This window comes from Emiliania huxleyi (assembly GCF_000372725.1).
Source record: "Emiliania huxleyi CCMP1516 unplaced genomic scaffold EMIHUscaffold_5, whole genome shotgun sequence".
NCBI classification, from domain to species: Eukaryota; Haptophyta; order Isochrysidales; family Noelaerhabdaceae; genus Emiliania; species Emiliania huxleyi.
The window spans coordinates 1,186,473-1,207,282 of NW_005198244.1; the positions used below are offsets into that span (position 1 = coordinate 1,186,473).

The 20,810-nt window shown below is 67.9% G+C and overlaps 3 protein-coding genes across 3 annotated transcripts; 1 reads left to right on the plus strand and 2 right to left on the minus strand.

Annotated features, from left to right (window-relative positions):
* Positions 1 to 8,736: 8,736 nt before the first annotated feature.
* On the minus strand, positions 8,737 to 9,823 carry EMIHUDRAFT_432608 (centrin-like protein). The gene has a single exon (XM_005767120.1). It carries the CDS (start codon positions 9,815 to 9,817, stop codon positions 9,356 to 9,358), a length of 462 nt encoding a protein of 153 aa, XP_005767177.1. The 5' UTR covers positions 9,818 to 9,823; the 3' UTR covers positions 8,737 to 9,355.
* A 61-nt stretch (positions 9,824 to 9,884) lies between these two features.
* On the minus strand, positions 9,885 to 12,777 carry EMIHUDRAFT_461585 (hypothetical protein; the record flags this gene model as incomplete). Its single annotated transcript, XM_005767121.1, has 3 exons — positions 9,885 to 11,107; positions 11,668 to 11,912; positions 12,105 to 12,777. The coding sequence occupies 3 exons, from the start codon at positions 12,775 to 12,777 to the stop codon at positions 9,995 to 9,997; spliced, it is 2,031 nt and encodes a 676-aa protein (XP_005767178.1). The 3' UTR covers positions 9,885 to 9,994.
* A 1,865-nt stretch (positions 12,778 to 14,642) lies between these two features.
* On the plus strand, positions 14,643 to 17,231 carry EMIHUDRAFT_197293 (hypothetical protein; the record flags this gene model as incomplete). The annotated part of the gene is made up of 5 exons (XM_005767122.1): positions 14,643 to 15,185; positions 15,348 to 15,511; positions 15,890 to 16,066; positions 16,475 to 16,620; positions 17,038 to 17,231. 5 exons carry the CDS (start codon positions 14,643 to 14,645, stop codon positions 17,229 to 17,231), a joined length of 1,224 nt encoding a protein of 407 aa, XP_005767179.1.
* Between the last annotated feature and the right edge of the window lie 3,579 nt (positions 17,232 to 20,810).

Consider the following 20,810-nt stretch of genomic DNA (forward strand, 5'->3'; position numbering starts at 1 on the left):
GGGGGGAGGGCGGGGTCCTGTGGGGGTGAAATGTTGCGCGGCGAATTCGAACCTACCCCCTCGCCGCGCCGATCCTCACGCGGAGGGTAAAACCCTGTGGGGCAAAACCCCTCCGCGGTCGGCAGTCTTCAGAGTGGACCCCCCCCTCCCCAGCCTCCCCTGTTCGTTTTTCGCACCCCCCCCCCCGCTCCCCATCGGTGACTCGCGAAGGACACGGACACTCGGGGTGGGGGGGGAGGGGTCCCCCAGAGAGGGGGCTTTGGGGCCTTGTTGAGTCAATCTCCCCCCCAGAGGGGCCTTCTCGGGTCGACCTCTGGTCGATCTCATGTCGATCTTGGGTCGATCTCGGGTCGATCTCGGGTCGATCTCGGGTCATATTCGTCCTGCTCGCCTCGCGTTATGGTATTGTTGGTTATTTTGGGCTGTCGCAAGGCTCCTCATGTCCGCGTCGGATACAGCCTTGAGGCTGGTCAGCGCTGCTGTGATCGCGTCTTTGAAAGTCTGGCATGAGCCCCGCGAGACCCCTGTGGTGTCGATTTCGATAATTTTCTCGAATTTTTTTCTGCTCTCCTCCGAGACCTCCGCTGTAAGGTCGGTGTATATCCGATGAGTGTGTTGTAGTCTGATTTTCCCCGCCTATCGCATCGCTGCCCTCCGAAAGGACGTGAGGGCTCTGTAGTATACCTTTTGCCATACAAAGATGTGGCCCTTCTCTACATTGGCAAAGTCATGGTAGAATATGTTAAATGCGTGTCGGATGAATGCGCATGCCGCTTCTGGTAGCATCTTGTCTTCTTTCTCCTGATTGAATATTATTGCCCGTTCTACTCGTCTGGTCATATCTGGGGCGTCCAGCGTGTCGCGGCAGAATAGTAGACATTTATTCCAGAGGGGTTTTGTATGGCGGCATTTGACTAGGTGCAGCATGCTCTCCTCTTCTCGGTTGCACAGTCGGCATTTGTGCTCTGTGAGCGCTGGGTTTCGGTTGCGGACGTTGAGGCATGCCACAGCAGCAGAGGCACCTCCCACCCATTGGGCGGGCAGACAGAAGGCCAGGGCAGCACTGGCAAGTGCAACGCGCCTCATGTCGGAGAGCGACCGTGCCTCGTTCGCGCTTATGATGTAGAGTTTGTTGTAGAGATTTCACGTTGTAGAGCGCCTCTACATCGCTCTACAACGCAGGCAGTTCGTCACGCGGCGGATGTAGAGCTCTACAGCTCTACAGCGCTCTACATCTCTACAGCTCTACAGCGCTCTACACTCTACATCCTCTACACCCTCCCTCAGACTTCTGAGTCTTCCTCGAAGAACAATCAGGGAAAGGTGACATATATGCTAAACCGTCGCAGACCGAGTGCAGCGTCGTAACCATGCCTTCCCTATCTGCAACAGCATCACCCTTTCCTCGTAAGCAATCTCCATCGTGGCGCACTCCGCCTGGTCGAGCGGACGGGACTAACTACTTTACTTACTTGCCATCAGGTTGTATGAGCACATAATTGAAGGCGCTGCTAGAGAGAATGACACAGGCTCAAGACCATACCCCCGCCTGCTGGCAGACCTGCCTTGGGGGTATGGTAGGGCTAGTCTTGGGCAGTCAGGGCCCACACTGACGGTCGGCCGTCAGAAAACACGCCTCCGTGGCTCGGGTTACACCAATCCTCGCTACCCAACGCGGCCAAAGGATATCCAATTAAAATGAACTCGGGGGCACGGGACGCGGCACAAACGGGGCACAAACGCCAGGCTACAAAGACGGGGAGGCACGTAGTCGAGAACCTCGAGAGCTTACGGTACCGCACCCCGGAAAAGTTGGAACCAACCGCGGTTCGTCTCGACACGCCTTCCCCCCACCCCCCCCCGGGTGGCCCTGCTTCCTCCGCCAGCTACCGCGTCGAACACACGCCATTGCGATTCCGAACTCCGACCGGTGCGCTCACTTCGCGCCTCTCCCACTTCGCGCCGTGTCGATTCTCGCCTACTCCGCCCTCCTCTGGCACGGCCTGCCTTGCCTCTCGTCGGGTGTTCTCCGGGAGACGCTCTGGCCGGAGGGTTCGCAAGGTCATGTGGCGCAGGACGTAGCCGCGCGAACTGTGCACACGTGGCTCGGTCTAAGCGCGGTCTACCTCTTCGAGTCCGCGGCTGCCGCCTGTGGGCCGTGGGTCACGCTGCACCGTTGGCGGCCGCGAGAAGTGCTGCAGCATCACCTCGCCGTTGTCGTTGGCGGCCTGCCCTGCTCCGCCGTCATTCTGGCGTCGCCGTCCGGCTTTGTCGATTTCACGAGGACTCACCCGCCCATCGCGGCGCTTGTCGGCGCGGGCGCTCTCACCTGCGCCAACGAGCTCTTCGCCGTCTCGCTCTCCTTTGGCGGCGGCGAGGAGCGGCTCGCCACGCGCGCGTCGGCCATCCTGACGCTGAGCGTCCTGTCGGTGGACCTGCCGATGAACGTCGTAGCCTCAGTTCGAGGCCTCTACCTCCTCCTCACGCAGCAGCACGCGCCGTTCGCCGCCTGGAAGCTTTTTGCGCTCAGCCTGCTCTACTGCTTCCTCATCGCATTCGCCCTGTCCGTCCAACTGCCGTACATACCGCCAAACGTCAGGCGCGCGGCTAGAAAGGCGGGCGGCGTAGATGAGAAAGACGCGGGGCGCTGGGCGGCTGGCAGGTACACAGATAGCTCGAAGAGGTTGTAACACAACTTCGCACACGCGCACGCGGCGCGCGCGGGCGGCAGAAGCCGTCGCCCGTCGGCGTACGTACGGCCGGCTCTATATGGAATATGCGTAGCGTCACGGTGCTATAGACAAAAATGGCACCTCCCCTCGTCCCCATCCTTTTCCAGTCCACGAGGCACGAGTCCGCGGGCTCGCTCAAGGCGGTTGTCAAGGCTCATCGCACTAGAGCCGTATCTCTCGTGTCTCGCGACTCTGTCCACACTGGCGCCGACATGTGTGGTGACATATCGGTCATAGCCGTGGGTGTGGCCCGCGGCCGCGCGTGGCGCGAGCCACAAGGGGTGCCACAGCGCGTGAAGTACATAGGTCATAGCGGTCAGCGCGCGCATACAAAGCCGTATGTGGCGGGGTGTCCCGCGGGGGAGAGCGCCTCCCCGCAAAAGAAAGCCCCCCGCAACTTCTCCTGGCGGGATCTCCGCTCGCGGTCTCCGCTCCCGCCCACCCCGTTCCCCTTCAGACCCCCACCCCATACGACGCACGAGGCCCGCGCCCCAAAGACACTGACTGTCAACTCGAGAGAGGGGACTCAGCGTGATCGACGTCACAACAGTACAGCGCACGTTGCTGCACGGCAGGGCTAGTGCCGTGGCGGTCGTGCGCTCACATGGCACATGGAGGAGTTCATGCAGTCCCAGTTCGAGCGATGCGTCCCCCCCCCCTGTTCTCTCTCACTTGACCGCGGCGGAGCGGGAGCGGCCGGACCTTGTCGGCCGCGCCTTCGCACTGGACTCGCTCGCAGCAGCCGCCTTGCCGCGCCCCTTCTCCTTCTTGACCGGCGCCACATTCTCCTCTCCCGCCTCCTCCTCCTCCTCCTCGTCCTCGTCCTCGTCCTCGTCCTCCACCTTGCGGCTGCGCCGCTGCCGCGAGGGCGCCTTCTTGCCCCGCGCCTCCTTGCCCCGCGCCTCCTTGCGCGGCCGCCCCGCCGCGGCCTCGCCGGCGCCAGCCTCGCCCCCGCCCTCGCCCGCGCCGTCCGCCGCCGGCGGGGCCGCCTCGCCGGCCTCGTCCACCGCCTCGCCGCGCGCGCGCGCCAGCTCCGCCTCGAACTCGTCGAGCGCTGTCCGAAACTCGGCGCGCGCACCCTTGCGCGCCTTTGCGACGATGGCGACGAAGGCGGCATGCACCTCGTCGTCCGTCAGCGTGCCCGCGTAGAGCTTGCTCAGCTCGGCGAGCTTGCGCACAGACCGCTCCGTGTGCTGCAGCGCGCCTGCGTGTCGTCGAGGACGTGTCGTGGACGTGTCGTTGACGTGTCGTTGACGTGTCGTGGACGTGTCGTTGACGTGTCGTGGCGTTCGGTGTGGGTGCGGCGCGCCGACGCAGAAGGCGACGTTGCGGTGATAGGCGACGGCATCGGAGGCTGCGAAGCGCGCGCACAGCTTCTCCACCATCGCCTCGCACTGGCGGTCCTTTTGGATGAAGCCGATGAGGAAGCCCATCACCTGCACCGGTCGCGGGCCACACGCTCTGAGCGTGTCCCTCCTCTCCGCTGCTTCCGCAGAGAGCCGCTCGCGCGGGAGGGGCGCGCTGCCCAACCTCGGCTGCATCTCGGCAGGGTCTCGGCAGGGTCTCGGCAGGGTCTCGGCAGGGTCTCGCCTCGCGGAAGGGCGCGCTGCCGAGCGACTCGTCGGAGGAGAGGGAGGACATGATGTCGGGCAGCAGGTTGTACACCGGCGACGAGCCCTTCTTTGCGAACTCGGAGAAGAAGAGGCGCGCGTGCGCGGCGACGCGCGGGTCCTCGTCGAGCAGGCAGCGCGCCATCTCGGAGACGCGCCCCTTGACCTTGACCATGTCGTTGAGGATGAGGTGCGTGAGCACCATCAGCATGTTCTTCCGCACGCGCACGTCGCTGTCGCGCAGCTGGCTGTATAGCCGGTCAGTCCACGGCTCGAGCCGGTTCGGGTGGCGCACGACCAGATCGCCCAGCGCGACGGCGATGGTCGCGCGGACGGCCTGCTCGGGCTCTCGGCCCATCAGCGTGAAGAGGAGTGGGAGCTGCTCCTCGCAAAACGCGCCCGACGTCGCCATCAGCTTGCACAGCGTGAGGACCGCCGCCGAGCGCGTGGGCGCCGGCAGCTCGAGGCACGAGCAGACGTGGCACACGAGCGGCGCCCACGCGCCAATCAGCCCGTCTGGCCGCACGAGCGCCTCGCCGAGCGCCATCAGCGCGTCCGAGTTCGCCTGCTCTCGGACCAGTCTAGAGTGACCCCGCGTCCTCTCGGGCATCCTCGGGGCGATCCCCGCGCGTCCGAGCTCGCCTCCGCCGCCGCCGCGTCGACGCCGAGCTCGGCGGCAAGGTGGTCGTCCCCCGCGTCGGCCGCGCCCTTCTGGCCGCCCTTCTTCTTCTTGGCGGCGGCGGGCGGCGCCTCCTGCTCGACGAGCTCGTTCCTCCTCCGCGCGAGCGCCTTCTCGCAGGCCTCGATGTGCTCGAGCATCTTGATGCACGCGTGGCCCACCGCAAAGAAGAGCCGCCCGAGCGCCCCCGAGCAGACGAGGCCCTCCGCCGCCTCCGCCGCCTCGGCCCCGTCCGGGAAGGCGGCGGCGGCGAGCTGGCGCAGCAGCGCGCCGCACCACTCCTCGGGCGCCGCGTGGAGCGCAAACGCCGCGTTGATCGCCGCCTCGGCGAAAGAGAACCACGCATCCGCGTCGGCGGGTGGGCGGGGTAGCAGCTCGTCGATAGAGCGCAGGAAGGAGACGGCCGTCGCCTCGACGACGGTGGCGCCGCCCGCCGTCGCGCAGCGCAGCATCGCGACGCACGCCTCGCGCGCGAGGGCCGGGTGCGGGGCGCGCGGGCCGCGCAGCAGCGAGAGGACGACGTGCAGCTTGCAGCGCAGGACGGACGCGTCGGCGACGGAGGCCATGTTGAGCAGCGCGAGCGCCGCCGACGGGGGCGCCCCTGCGGCGAGCTCGGGCGCCTCCCCCTTGACCGCCTCCCACAAGAGGGCGTGCAGCGAGGAGGGGAGCAGCTGTTGCGCCTGCCACTCCTTGACCACCTGCGGGGGCGGGCCGCGGGCGGGTCGAGGGCGGTCCTGGACGCGCCTCCTGCCTGCCCACTGCTGCGCTTTGCACCTCCTCGAGCGAGGCGAGCTGCGCCGCGTTTGCGCTCGAGACGAGCTCGAGCATCCCGAGCGCGACGCTGACCGTGTGCGCGGCCGCAGCCTTGGCGGAGGAGCCGCCGTGGACCGACGTGGGCCGCAGCCACACCTCTTGCGCCGCGTCGAGAACGGCGGCCTTGACGGTGGGCTCGCGCGACCAGACGAGCGTGAGCATCTCGGCGGGGGCCGCGCCGTCGAGCTCAAAGGCGTGCGCCTGTTCACAGGGTAGCGGTGTGAAGAGACGCTGCTCACAGGCAGAGCCCGGCTCGAGCAGCGAGGGGCGCGCGCCGCGACGACAGCGCGGAGCGCCTCGAGCACGTCCGAGTTGGTCTGCGAGCCGAGGCAGTTGGTCACGTCGCCCAGCCGCGAGGAGAGCTGCTCGTGCAAGCCGAGCGCCTGCGGAGGGGCCGGGCGCAAGGGCGGCGGTCGGTGGCGGCGTCTGCGCGGCCGAGCGGCTGCCCCCTCCCGTCCTCTCTCTCCCCAGCCCGCCTGGTCGAGCAGCATGAGCGCCATCTGCCGCTCGGCAACCTCGGGCGGCAGCGGGACGGAAGGCTCGTCCGAGGCGGGCTCGGTGTCCGGGGGAGTCTCCTTCGTCGCCGCCTCCTCGCCCGTCGCCTCCTCCGTCGTCGCCGCCTCGCCCTCCGCCGCCTCGCCCGTCGCCTTTGCCTCGTCGGGCACCTCCTCGCCCTCCTTGGCGGCCGGCTCGGCGGGCTCGGCGGGCCTGTGGCGTGGTGTCGCGCTGCGTCAGAGGGCTCCACCGCCACCTCTCGGCGCGCGGGGGGCTGTGCAGCTGCTGGCGGCCGATGTCTGGCGGGCGGCGGGGGCGGGGCAGCGCACGGCTCGTCGGAGGGCATCCGCCAGCCGGCGGGCATCTGCGCGCAGAGTGCCTCGCGCCGCTCGACGAGCGCCTCGCGGCGGAGCGTCGCGCAGAACGGGTTGAACTCGAGCAGCCTGGCGTACAGCTGCAGCGCCGCGCGCCGCACGTTCGCGTTCTTGTCGGCCAGCCGCGCGAGGCCGAGGCGCGCGACAGGGCCGAAGCGGTCCGTCGGCAGCGCGCGCGACTCGCAGAGATGCGAGAGCGTCGCAAGCGCCCTCGCGCGGACGAAGGACGACGTGTCGTGCAGCCGCTCCACCACCGAGGCGATGAGGCCGGAGGCTGCGTCCGCAACCTCCGGCGGGAGAGGCGTCGGCATCGCAGCGACTGCGATCTGGAGCTGGCCAAAGGCGGAGACGGCGCCGCAGCGCAGAGTGTACGCGTCCGAGGCGAGGACCTGCGGGGCGTGTCGTGGACGCGTCGCGTGCGTGTGCCGCGGCCTCACGGCGTGTGTGGCAGGGGCGACGCGCGTCGAGCAGCAGCTCCGCATTGGCGAGGAGCATGAGCGGCGCCCTAGCGGCGAGGGCGACCAGGAAGGCGGCCACGTTCTTGGGCGCGGCCGAGTCGACGCCCATGTCCTGCGGAGACGTGCCCGAGGTGTAGCCGAGATGCAGCCGAGATGCAGTCGGGATGCACGCGTGTCCCCCCAAAGAGGGCCATCCGTGCTGCGCCCCCCTGTCCCACCCCCGACTCGACCCGCTCGCCAGGGCCGACTCCCGGTCCCGGGTGTCTCCGCCGAGCCCCTCACCCCGCCCCGGGCCCCGGGAGGCTCTGCTGTGCGCGCCTGCGGCGAAAGCGCCGTCACCTCCTGCACGAGCGCCGCGACCAGCCTCGCCGCCTGGCGGGGCGCCGAGCAGGCGGTGAGGAGCAGGCGGTGAGGGCCCCACAGAGGTGAGGGCACCGCGGAGGAGGGCGCGGGCGCGGCGAGGAAGAGAGCCGCGAGGCGGGACGCTGCGAGGGGTGAGGTCCGAGACGCGAGGGGCGGGGGCGGCCGAGGGGCCGCGGGGTCGGGCGGGAGGAGGAGGGGATGGGCGCGAGTCGGAGGGGCAAGGCTTTGGCTCCTGGTGCTCGTCGAGCAGGTGGCGCATGAGCTCGGCGAGGTGATGCGGGAGGTGCTCGTAGCCGAGCACGAGCGAGACGACCGCGCCGACGAAGCCGACCTCGCCGCCGTACCGCACCGCCGCCAGCGAGAGGAGCCGCCACAGCGCCTCGCGCAGCGCCGCCGACGAGCCCTTGAGTGCCGCGGGCTGCTCGAGCACAGCGGTGGCGGCGGCGGTGTAAAGGTGGACGAGCGCCTCGTCGGGGGCGCGGTGCCCCCAGAGCGCGCACAGGTCCAGCTCCGCCGACTCGAGCAGCTGCACCACCACCGCCTCGCGCACCTCTGCCCAGTCCAGCTCGGCCACGCCCTTGGCCACCTTGGCGCTCTTCTTCGGCGGCTGCTTGCCGCGGCCGCGGGCCGTGGACGCCGCGCCGGCCTGGCCCGAAGCGGTGGCCTTCTCCGCCTCCTGTACCAGCCGCGAGGCGAGAAAGGCCGCCTTCTTGAGCGTCTCCCGCACCTCAGCCAGCTCAGCGTCCGAAGGGAACGCCGACAGGGCGCGCTTGCAGCCCTTCACTGCGCCCGCCAGGCCGGCAAGCACAACCTCCGCCGCCCGCGCGCGCTCCGCAGGGCCGGTCCTCCCAAAGTGGACCAGCGCGCCGTACGCGGGATCGAAGCACGAGTGCTCCGTGATTGCCGTGGGATCGTCCTCGACTCTCTCCGCCGCATCGGTGAGGGCGTCGAGAAGGCCGTTGCCGTCGGCGGTGAACTGGGGGGGCGCGAGGGAGGAGAGTGGGAGAGAGAGGAAGGGAGCGCGTCGGGGCGATGGGAGCGAGGAGCCTCGGTCTTCGGCATGTACATCGTCGGCCACCACCTCGACCACCAAGTTCCAGCCGTGAGAGCGGTTTGAGCAGCCTTCGAAGAGAGCGGGTGAGCAGAAAGAATTTCCGGGGCGTGGCGGGTCTGCCCGTCGGGTTGCTGCCCTAATCCCACCAGGGGTTGTCTGCTCTATTTATTTATTTATTGGCGCGCACTGGCACTAACAAAGCAAAGAATTTTACATGCGAGTGATTTCTCTTTTGTTCGTTCTTGGTTTTCATCTGCATCTCTCTCACACGCACCGACGCCCAAAGTGCGTGAACACAAAAACCAAGCCGACAGCTGCGCGCCCTCCACCTTGCCGCTCTCCTGCACGCTGGCCAGCACGGCGCGCGTGGGCCGCGTCGGTGAAGAAGCTGAGCATTGCCTCGCCCTCCTCGTTCCGAGAGCCGAGCAGCTGCCCGTTCGCGAACCTCTCTGCACGCGCGAACCGCCCCCCTCGATCGCGACCCCACACCCGTCGTCCTCGTCGCCGCGTCCCCTCGCGCATCCGCCATCACCCATACATCACGGCTGCACATCCCGCGCCTGGCTCCTGGTCGGCCGCGCCTCCTCCACTTCCTTGACACCAGCGCGCCGCCGCCGCGCGCCCCGGCCAGCGCTCTTGCGGGCGCACCGCCGCAGCTTCGCCGTCTTCTCTTTGCGAGCGGTGCCTCCGCGCCGCACTGTCGCCGAGGCGGCCGCTGCCACGCTCCCTCTTTGTGGCAGCTGCGTCCGGCCTCGTTTGCCTGTTGTCCCACTCCTCCTACTCGTAGATATCGGAGGAGCGCATGATGGCCGCAAACTCGACGAAAGAGATCTGGCCGTCGCCGTCGCCGTCGAACTCGTCAATCATCGCTTGCAGCTCCTCGTCGGCGAGCGGCTCGCCCAGCTCGCGGCAGATGCGGCGCATGTTGCGCAGCGAGATGCGGCCGGTCCGGTCCTCGTCAAAGAGCTCGAACGCCTTGAGCAGTTCGGCCTCAGGGTCGCGCTTACTCGTATACTCCGCGACGATCTCAAGAAACTCGTCCTCCGCCACCGCGCCCTGCGCACCGTGGCTCGCCACCAGCCGCAGCGCGTCCGCCTTACGCACGTCAAAGCCAAGCGCGCGAAGCGCCACCTTGAGTTCGTGGTAGCCGATGCGGCCGCGCTTCTCCAGGTCGAAGAGGTCGAACGCCTCGCGCGCCTCGCGCGCCTGCTCTTCAGCCAGCGTTGGCTGTCGCTTCATGCGCGGTTTGCAGTCCTTTGACGGTGGCCGCAAAAAAAAAGTGGATTGCGCGTTTTCTTTCTTTCTTTCTTTACCACCAACGGGTTCCGATTCCGCGCCCATTCCTCTCCCTGAGAGACCGTCCGGTAAGTCCCAGAGGCTGGAGAGGAGCCCGCACGCCGCGGGTGCGCACAGGGCTCAGCTCGCGCGCTTCTTCGCCTTGGGCTTGTCGCCCTTGGCCTTGCTCGCGGATCCGCTGCGGGAGGAGGCGGAGGAGCCAGAGGAGGAAGAGGAGGAGGAGGAGGAGGAGGAGGAGGAGCCCGAGGAGCCCGAGGAGCCCGAGGAGCCCGAGGAGGAGGAGGAGGAGCGGCTCGCCGAGCGGCTCCTCTTGCGCCGCCTGCTGCCACCCGCCTGCGGCAGCTTCTGCGCGAGAGCGCCGGCTGCGGGCGCCGCCTCTGCCTCCGCCACCGCCTCCGCCTCCCGGGGCGCCTCGCGCGGAGGCGGAGGAGGAGGAGGCCTCCGCTTGGGAGGCTCGGCGGGCGGCGGCGGCGGCGGCGGTGGCGGCGGCGGCGGCGGCGCCTTGCGCGCGCTGCGGTCGTCCCCCGCCTCTGGCGGCGGGGGCGGGGGCGGCGGCGGCTTCTTCTTCTTGGGCTCGTCGGCGTCGGATTTGGGCGGAGCAGCGCGGCCCTCATCCTCGATCTTCTTCTTCTTCTTCTTCGTCTTGGGCTTCGCCTTGGTGCTGTTGGACGAGGCCGAGGAGGAGGACGACGAGGAGGAGGAGGACGACGACGAGGACGACGACGAGGACGAGGACGACGACGAGGAGGAGTCGCTGTCACTGTCGCTGTCGCTCGAGCTCTCTGCCTCGCGCTTGGCCAGCTTGGCCGCGCGCTCCGCCTCGCGACGCGCGCGGATCTCGAGGGCTTTCCTCAGCAGCTCGTCGTTGCTCCGAGAACTGCTGCCGCCGCCGCCGCCGCCGCGCGAGAGGAAGTTGGTCGTCGGCCCCTCTGGCGGAGCCTCGGTGTTGAAGCCGCGCTTCTGCCCAAAGTAGAGCTCGCCCTTGGTCTTTTTCTGCGCGCCGCCGACCTTGGTGCTGGAGAGCCCCCATGCCGCGCCCTTCCAGTCGCTGCCCACGCGCGGCACGTAGGACGCCTGCGACGACACCTGCCGCCTCGACATGACCCCCTCCGTCTCCCTCTCGTTGGAGGTGGCGTACATCTGGGCCTTCATCTCCTTGCGCTGCTGGAAGCGCGACGTCGTCGGGGGTGCCGACATGGCGCTCGACGCCGGCAGCGCGTTGGCCTCCGCGCCCTGCAGGTGCGCGTGTTGGTGCGGCGTTCTTTTTCTTTTCTTTCTCCGAGCACTTCAACACCGGAGAGTCGATTCCGCATGGTACGGGACCCCTCCGATCGTCTCGCCCTCCCTCACTGGTGTGTTCATTGGGGGGGTCATAACAAACACGGGGTGTGACCGATCGAGCTACAAGAGGCGCTTGGTCTTTCTCCTTACATCTAACTGTTCTTCACCTTTCTACCTACCTACCTACATCTAACCTCTTCAGTATCTTTGACAACAAGAAATCTCGAACTTTCATTATCGCTGCGCGCGCAGGCCGCAGGGGGCCGGGGCGGCGGGACTGGACCTGTTAGACCTGGACTGGCGGCGACCCGGTGCCACCGGCACCGCTATCCCGCTGTCCCCGCCCATACAGCATACTACCCCCAGAAAACTCAAACTAACGCCTTTTTTGCCGACCGTTCGGTCACACACCACAAATAGGGAAATAGAGTAGGCACACTGAAAATCTCATCCACGGGCACACGGCGTCATACCCGACATGCGGCGGCCCCTCCCATGTCCCGTAGCTGTACCTCCCGCTCGTCCACCGCGTTGGAGCGGGCCTCTCCCGGGTCGAGGAGCGGCGCGGGCCTCTGCCGCTGCGGCTGCCCCTTCCCCGCCCCCGGCTCGGTGCGTGCAGGCGGCGGCGCGGCACGGCGAGGGGCGTGCCCGCTCGCCGACGCTTGCTCGAGGGGCGCGCTGCGCCTGCGCTCTGCGGCGGCGGTGCGCAGCACGACGAGCAGGTCGATGAGCGCGCCGGCGAGGAAGACGAGGGAGCCTACCGTGGGAAGGGTCCGAGGAGGGTTCGAGAGGGCTGCGGCCTGGAGAGCGGCGGCAGGAGAGCAAAGAGAGAGGCGCTCCGGCGACGAAGAGGAGGACGGCGCTCATGCGCACGGGCGGCCCGCCCGCCTCGAGGATGCGCGGGAAGAAGAGCACCGACCCGGCGATGAAGGCGAGGTTGCCTGCTCACGGCGGGAGGTGTGGCCACGGAGGTGTGACCCCTGGTCTCCGTCCGGGGGCGGGGCGAGGCGAGGCGGGGCGAGGCTGCCGACGACGTAGAAGCCGCACGAGAGGAGGGTGGCTTCCTCGTCGGACCAGCCGCTGCGGATGGCGGCGGTCTGCTGCATCTCGGCGGCGGTGAGCGCGCCGAGCAGTGCCGCGAGCAGCACGAGCACGCAGCCCGTGATGTACAGCCAGCCTCCGTGCATGATGAGCTCCTCCATGGCGGGGAAGAAGAGCGAGGAGCCGGCGACGAAGAAGGCGCCGCCCGCCATGAAGATGATCGAGTTGGCGCGCTGCAGCCGCAGAAGGTGCGCCTTATACAGCTGCTCATACAGCGCCGCGTGGAACGACATCCGCGCGTGCGCCGCAGAGGAGACCGCCTCTGGCATCACGAGCGGCCGGTCGACCAGGTTGTCGAGGTTGTGGGTGAGCTCCCAAAAGTCGAGGAAGGGTGCGGCCCAGTAGCAGAGCGAGCCGACCAGGAAGCAGGCCGCGCCCACCGTCGTGGCCGCCTCGCCCGAGCCGGGCCAGAAGCAGAAGGAGCCGAGCAGGAAGAGCACGCCGCCCGCGCATGGCAGCGCCACGACGACGTAGCGCACGGGCAGCACGGCCACGTACCGCACGAAGGTCGCCTTGCCCATGCGGTGCGTGCTGTGCCAGTGTGAGCGCCCTTTTGGCAAAAGAGAAATTGACGGTGTCGGCAATAGATCACGCCCATACCCGAAAGAAAGAGAAGGGAGCTCGCGGGAGAGGTGACGAGTGAACTACAGGTAGTGGGGAAGGCAGCCTCGATTGCCATACAGACATGGGTGCGAAACAACGACAAGACCAAGGCACGGGCAGAGGAACGAGAGAAGAATATAGGGTGGATAAAGCGCCTGTTCACGGCATGGAGGGTGAGCCACACCGAACGTACCGAGCGAAGGGCCGAGCGGAAGGAGGACGGGGAAGATGACTCAGAGGAGGACGAACCAGTGGAAATTCAGTTGTCAGATGTCACGATGCATCCGAAGGGGACCCCAGCGCCGGCATCATCCGTAGAGGCACGAGTGTTCGAAGAGAGAGTGGACCTGAGCAACAACATGACGTGTAGGCAAATGATCGGAGTGGGAGTCAAAAATGTGGTCCTTGCGCGAGGGGAGCTTGATAGACTCGAGGGGCCAGGATACGCCGCGAGGAGGACGGAGTTGCGCAAGGCGAAAGAAGCCGCGAGAACAAGGGACCGGCAGGCGGCGGCGTCGCAGGACGAGGCAGAAGAGAACGACGCGACAGAGGAGGAAGTGACAAGGGAGAGACCGACGAGAGTGGGACGGCCGCGAGGTGGCATGAAGGTTGCAGCGAGAAGCGGCGAGAGACTGCGAAAAGAGATACGAAGAGGCAGACTCCCCAGGGTGGGCGACGGCTAGCGCACCACACTCCTCTCCTTAAAATCCCTGTGTGGTGGCGGCGTGCCGTTCTCCCATCCCTCCCTTGGGTTGTGTGTTTTCTTTCTTTCTTTCTTTGCCCTGTGAGCAGGGCGGGGTGCGCACTGTACCTCTGTGTTCGTGCGTTGCCCATCTCTACGGGAGATGACTGCTCTATTTATTTATTCGATTAAGAGCTACATGTTTCCTTATTGGGGCGTACCATGAAATCCCCATCGTCCATCGAGCACCTTCGATTTCGCTATTGTCCACCGTAGCATGAGCGCAGGCGTGCGGAGAGAGAGAGAGAGCGAGTTTTTTCTTCTTTCTCTTGGCGTGCGGTGGGATGCGATGTGCTTCGAACCTTCGATCGACGGCGTGAACCGCGCGACGCCGACGGCGACGGCGGCTGCGCCTGCCGCTGCCGCTGCTTTCTGCCGCTGCTGCTGCCTCTGTTGCGGCTGCTGCCCGATAGCTGCAGCTGGCTGCGGCCGCACCACAAAAACACTCTCTCTCCGCACCACCCGGCGAGGCCATCCTCGCGCGCACGGACGCTACAGGCGCGGGCGCGGGGGTGGTGAGGGTGCGTATGAGGCGGAGATGATGGAGGCGCTCGCCGCGTGCAGCGATTGAGCGCCTCCCTCTCTCTCCGGCTGCGCGCCTGACCGGCGCGGCCTCCGAGTCGGCGTCTAGCGCGCGCGATTTAAGGTTTTTGCTCGCCTTCCCTGGGACCCCGTGTTGCATGTCTGACCTGTCACTGTGCGATTTCGGGCCCGGGGTTGTGCGTTTATGTGAACCAGCGCATAGCGCACGACGTATTTTCTTCTCATAACAAGGCTGTGAACAGGAAGCGATTTCGGGGCCCGGGGTTGTGCGTTTACGTGAACAGGAAGGTCTTGGGTCCGTGGTTGTGTTTTTGTGTGAACAGGTTTTTGCTCGCCTTCCCTGGGACCCCGTGTTAAAGGCACTGTCATCACTGTGCGATTTCGGGGCCCGGGGTTGTGCGTTTACGTGAACAGGATGGAGTGACGAGCTGGCTACGCGGATACGCGGATACGCGGCCACGGCCTAAAACTCTCCTCGCCTCCGCCGGTCTCACAACGATGGTGCTCATCCTCGAGTTCCTGCTCGCCGACGTGGCGCAGGACGACGCCGTCGCCGCCGCGCTCCCGGCCACGCTCCGCCTCTTGCGCCGCCGCCGCCCGGTCGAGGTGGCCAGCACGCCGGTGCGCTCCCGCTGGTGCGGCCGGCTGACGGAGCTGCTCCGGAGCGACTGTGCGAGCGCGAGGCACGCCGGCATCGCGCTCGTCGTCGAGACGGCGACGCAGCTCGACGAGGCGGCCTTCGCGGCGCACCGCGAGCCTTGGGCCGTCACGCTGCTCTCTCTGTCCACGCAGCGCTCCGGAGGCGATGCCATCCGCTCTGCGAGCGCCGCCGCCCTCACCGAGCTGCTGGCCGTCGCCTCCAGGTGGCCAGTGCAGCGCCGCGACGCCGCAGTGCACGCGCCGCGACTCCTCGGCGCGCTGCTCTCCATGGCGGAGCGGCCGAGCGCCTCTGCCACCGCCGACGCCGACGTCGGAGGCTGCTCGGTCGAGGCTGAGGTGGTGACGAGCACGCTGAAGCTTGCGCGCGTCGCCCCGCACTGCGTGCGCGCGCAGCGCTCCCGGCTGGCGAGCGCAGCCACGCAAATCCTCCTTCAGCCAACCGGCGGCGCCGGGGCTGCGGCAGAGGCGCGCGCGGCGGCGGCTGCGGCGGAGCTCCTCGGTGCGCTGCCCGCGGTGTGCGGCGGCGGCGCCGCCTTCGCGCAGGCGTGGGGCGAGACGGTCGCCTCCCTCAGCGGCACGCTGCACGCCCTCCTCCGCACCGCCCTCGGCTCCCTCACCGCGCAGCCTCTCTGCAGCACCCCGCCGCCCGCAGCCGCCCTCCCTTCTCCCGGGGCAGAGGCGGAGGCGCTGCTCGCCGCAGCCACGGGGTGCGTCCGCGCTTTGCACAGCTGCCTCTGCCCTCCCGGTGCCGCCGGTGCCGCGGCCGACGCGCCGCCGGCCGGAGACAAGGGGCCTTGCCCGGTGCAGCTTCCGCTCGGCAGCCTCTGCACGCTCGCGCTGTCGGTCCTCTCGCTCGACGGAGTGCTGCAACTCCCCGCCCCAGAGGCGGGGGCGCTCAAGCACGCCTCGGCCGTCGCCCTCCTCCCCGAGCTGCACGTCCTCGCGCTGCAGCTCCTCCACTCCCTCCTCCTCGCCGCACGCAGGCGCGCCACCGCCCCTCGCCCACGCCTCGCCCCGCTGCCGCAGCAGGCCCGCGCCCTCCCCCCCCGGCCCTCCGCCTGAGCCTCCTCCCCCCCCTGGAGCAGGCACGCCCTCGCCCACCTGCGGCCGCTCGTGGAGGCGCTGCAGCTCTGCTGGCGCCGCACCTCCCCCGCGGAGGGGCTCCCCCATCTCCGCTGCCCGCGGCTGCGCGCCGCCACGTACGAGCTCGCCGCCGCCCTGCTCACCACGCTCGGCGCGGCGGGCGCTGAGCCGCTCGGCGAGTACCTCGCAGAGGCGGCGCTCCTCGACCTCGCCTCGGGAGACGCCGCCGGGGGCGGCGCCGCCGCCGGGGGAGACGCCGCCGGGGGCGGCGCCGCGGCGGCGGGCCGGAAGCGGGGCCGGGACGGCGGCTCGGCGAGCTCGGTTGAGGGCGCCGCCGGGGCGGCGGGAGGGGCGTCGGGTGGCGTCGATGCGGCGGCGGCTTGCGTGCGCTCGTCCGCGGCCAAGGCGCTCTCCCTCCTCCTGTCGACCGGCTCGGGCTGGCTCTCCCCGCACTGTCGCCTCGCTGTCCAGGCCAGCCTCCTCGCCTCCCTCGAGCAGCCGCAAGACAACTCGCCGCACCGCGCCGCCGCCGCCGCCGCCGCCGCACGGCCGCACCTGCTCCGCGCGCTGCACGCCCACGTCATCAGTGGCGAGGCGCACCCGCAGACGCTGGCCCGCGCGCTCGTCGTCTTCAGCGCCTCGGCGCGCACGGCGCGCAGCACGGACGAGAGCGCTGTCGCCCACGCCGCCCTCCACTCGCTGGACGCGCTGCTGCACCCGTCTGCGCTCGCTCGTTCGACGAGGCCCCAGCCTCAGGGGCTGGCGCCGACCCAAGAGGCAAGCGCCGCCTCCCACGCCGCCGCCGCAGCCGCCTCGACCTCAGCCGATGGAGGCTTCGGCGCGGGGAGTGGCGACGCCGCCGCCGCCATCGCGGCGTGCTCTGCGGGGACCACCCTAGGGACCACCGCCGCACAGCGGGCTGTCGGGGACGACCGGCCGCCGCCACTCCAGCCACCGCCACTCGAGCCGCCACTCGAGCCGCCTCAGCCACCGCCATCACAACCGCCACAGCCGCCACAGGCGCAGGCGCAAGCTCCCGCATCAGCAACGGCGCCGGCGCCGGGGGCGGCTCTGGCTGCGCCGTCGCCCGCAGCGCCTCTGGCCGCCGCCTCGCCAGCCATGGCGAACGCAGCGCGGGACCCGTCGGCAGGCGAGGGCCCGGCGGCCGCCGCGTCGGGTAGTGCCGGCGTGCCCAAGGAGGGACCAGCGGGGGTGGCAAGGCCGGGGGCTGTGGCCACGCCTGCCGCCCCACCCCACGCCCCTCCGAGGGCAGCAGCTGTGGCCGAGGACGATGGCGATAGTTCAGACCCCGAGATCGTCACGGAAGGTCCGGACGACAGCTAAATGCATGAATAATGAGACGTAGTGGTCATCCAGGGATAATTTTGAATCTTCCTGAAACAGAGTGTCCTGGCACACACCAAGATCGTGCTTCGTGGTTCGTGCACGTCGGACTAGGTCCAGCCCTGGGTGGCCTCTGGGTGGCGCAGGTTGTGACATTTGGCGATTCCGCGACTTACTGGGCCCCTGAGCCGCTACCCGTGTGCGATTTTTTGTGGCCCGGACATGATACTGATAGTAAACGGGTCAGAACCGGCCAAACACAGGCTACAGCCCCACACACGCGCCCGCCATAGCTCCTGGAGAGCATGCGCGAGTGACGCGCTGCAAGCCGCGAGAGTGGCATCAGAGGCAGGAACGACGTGCTCTTGCTGCACCTCGCAGCTGCACCAAGTGTGCTCGCAGTGTATGCCACGGCCACTGCCTGCGACATTGCTCTCGTGCAGCTAGGCGACGCAGGTCCATCAGCAGGGCTCATCCAATGCGAGCGCACATTGTGCGTAGCCGCGGGCAGGTGGCAGTGCACAGCCGCACACCGGCTGTGGCGGCTCGAATGCCCCCGTCAGTGCTGCTAGTCATCAACTTGCGTATTAGGGCCGCAGCAGACTGCTGCTGTGGCAGCAGCAGCAGCCTGCTGCTGCCTGATTCAGTCAAGCCAGCGGTGCAGCGAGGCGTGCAGAATTCGCGCGGTTTGGTACCTCTCCCGAGGCTGAGCGCGTTCAGACTCGGTGACCGGAGTTGGATGGTCCGATGGAGCTCGGCGAGCTCCATCGGACCATCCATGGCCGGACGGCGGAGCGTGAGGTGGCGAGCGGAGAGATGTACCGCAAGACCAAAAAAACACGGAGCTGACGATTGTCAAACGTCAGATCTTGCGCCACCCAGGGCTGGGACCTAGTCGTCGCACAAGGCTCAAGGGGGGCTGGGGGCAACTCAATGGCCGGGCGCGCCACACTTGAGGCAAACTGCGGGTAAATATTTTTTGAAGGGATGAACGCGAGCTCGTGGGGTCCACGAAAGCACCGCTTTGCGGTGTCAGAACCGCCCTCTTTCCCTGGGGGGCCGAATCTGCGCCCTCTGGGCCCCAGGCAGCGGTCCCCGAGAGGGCCGGCACGCGGGCTCCGCCGACGCTCTCGCAACGCGGGTCGCGCCGCGCGCCTCCCGGACGAAGCGTGTTGGTGCGCGACGGCGATCCTCGCCTGCGGGGAGCGGAGCACACGCGTCGGGATAGCGAGGGCAGCACAAATATTGCACTCATGTCCCAGTATGGCAGCAGCCGGACGGGTTGGGTGTCATGAGGGCAGGGTGGTGAGGATGATTCCACAGATCTCGCTGAAAATGGCCGTGTCCCTCCCGGGGGAGGCAGGCGAGCACGCACCTCGCGTCCGAGCGCGAGTCGACGAGTGGTCGCCGAGAGATCGCCGAACCACGTTTCGAGTGCGCGCGCACACAGCACAGCTGCGGGTTGTAACTCGACTGCCGATCGCGCGTGCGGGATGTAAATGCAGCTCGCTGGCGCCAGTGCACGGTGGCAGGGACTGGAGGCTCGGCCGAAGGGGAAGAGCAGTCCTCAATCGTCACGTAGAGGTCGCTGGGCTGGATCCATCGAACTGCCTCACACCTGGAGCGGAGGCACATCAGGTCTTGCGGCACACTCTCCGACAGATGCATGCCTTTTGAGCAAACCCACGCGCCTCCACCGTCGCGTAGTATGCCAGCGGCACGCCGGTACGCCTACGAGTCGTGCGCGCTCGGCAGTAATCGGCGTTGAGACTGCCTAGCGCGCACATCGAGAGCGCCGAGTTGTGTTGCCGCGAGGAATCCTGCTCGAAGATGGGGTCCGAGCGGCGCCTGATCGCATGGGATGGATCAGTGGGGCTATCACGTGGGTACTAGGCCTGGCGAGTGTGTGGGAGATTCACGCCCGTCGCTCAACGTCTGTTGAAAAACTGTTCGCTGAGCAAGCTCACGGTCGAGCGGGCTTGATGCGCGCTTCAGGATAGCAAGAGGCGTGCCCACTCCCCTGAGGAGCGTGCGGGCACGCCTGGGAATCGTGTGGAGCGACCATGGATGGGATGACAGCCGGCGAAGCGCTGCGCCAAATCCATGGCTCCGAAAACCGCCCTCGACGTGCTGGACGCTTCATTCACGGCGGAGGCTGTGAAGTCGCGGCATCGAGTTCAACCTCAGCGCACGCACGCACCGTGCTGGGGAGGAGTTGGCCTGCGAGCGGCGAGCGCTCCCGAGCGCGCGGCGCCCCGTTCTGGCCATCTTTCGCTTTCCCACCACAAAATCGCCTCTATTTTGTGCGCTTCCCCGGTGGCACAGGTCTAGCAAAACTTCTCGCCCACCGCCATTCTCAAGCTGCGCCGCCTCGCGCGCAAAGTCGCGCGCGGCAGCGTTCACCGCACGGCCTACTCGCCCAAGTACTCGCTCTCTTTTATGTCCCACCATTGCAGAGAGAGCGCATCTCTCTCTCTGTTGTGCGAGGCGTGAACCGCGCCATTCGCTCTCACCTGGCAACCCGCCCAAAGCAAAACTTGTGTCAGAGGGGCCAGATTGGCCGATTTATAACGACGAGACCGCGTCTGAAGGCTATTTTGCCGCGACACCGATACACCCGGTTGAGGGCCCGCGGTTGTGGCTAGTGGAGGGTGCTGTACAATCCGAGGGCGTTCCCATGGCCTCACGGGCCCGGGCGACGATCGCGGCTAGAAAAATAAAAAAGTACCATCCGTGGGGGCGAGATTTTACTTGTGTAGCTCGATTTTGACCCAGAACTACACAGAACGGCCCCAAATCGGCCCGGAACCGACCCGTGGGCCCGTCTGCCGCACCCAGCTCCGCCGGGAGGGGCGCGCGCCGTTCCCCGCGGCTCGGGCGGGCCACGCAGACGCGGCGGGAGAGCTTCCCGTGCCCTGTGTGAGTGCCGTCACACCGCCTCAAATAGGTCCCAAAGTGGGGTTTGCCTCAAGTGGCGCCATTTTTTGGCGCGCGGACGGTGTGGACCCCGGCCCTGCGTGTCACTGTCAGACTCACAGCCGGGGCGCGCGGGGGGCCACTCGCTTGCTTTTTTTTCGCTCCAGCCCTGTTAGTAGAACGGAGGGCAGGCGAAGCCTTCACACTCCAAGGGGCTGGCGGGGGGGGGGGCGGAGGCCGCCGTGTCGTCTGCCCGCGCTCACATCACAGCCATGGCAGCAAGCACGGACGAGGCAATGGCCCAGCCGAGGGGGCCGGCCTTGGGCGCGGCGAGTGCGTCGGCCTCCGTGAGCGCCCATTTGAGCGCGAACAAGGCGTTGGCGGTAAAGGCCCCGGCGAAGGCTTGCGCGGCGGAGTACCCTGCGGCGAGCACGCCGAGGTACGTGCCGAGCATCAGCATGGTCCCGCCCTGGAGGCCGAGCATGGAGTACGCCAGCGGCGACAGCGGGCCGGGCACCTTGTACATGTCCATCTACAGTGTCCGCGGACCGGACGTTAGAGTATGCGGCGCGCAGGGCGCGCGTTGCTTCGAGGACAGGTGTCGTTGCGGCGTTCCGTTGACTTGGGCGCAAAGTGGAACTGGGCGCCGTTGCCACCCCAGAG

Bases quoted from the DNA above. Each gene is read 5' to 3' on its own strand.
- EMIHUDRAFT_432608 (XM_005767120.1), bottom strand. From the start codon at position 9,817: ATGAAGCGACAGCCAACGCTGGCTGAAGAGCAGGCGCGCGAGGCGCGC.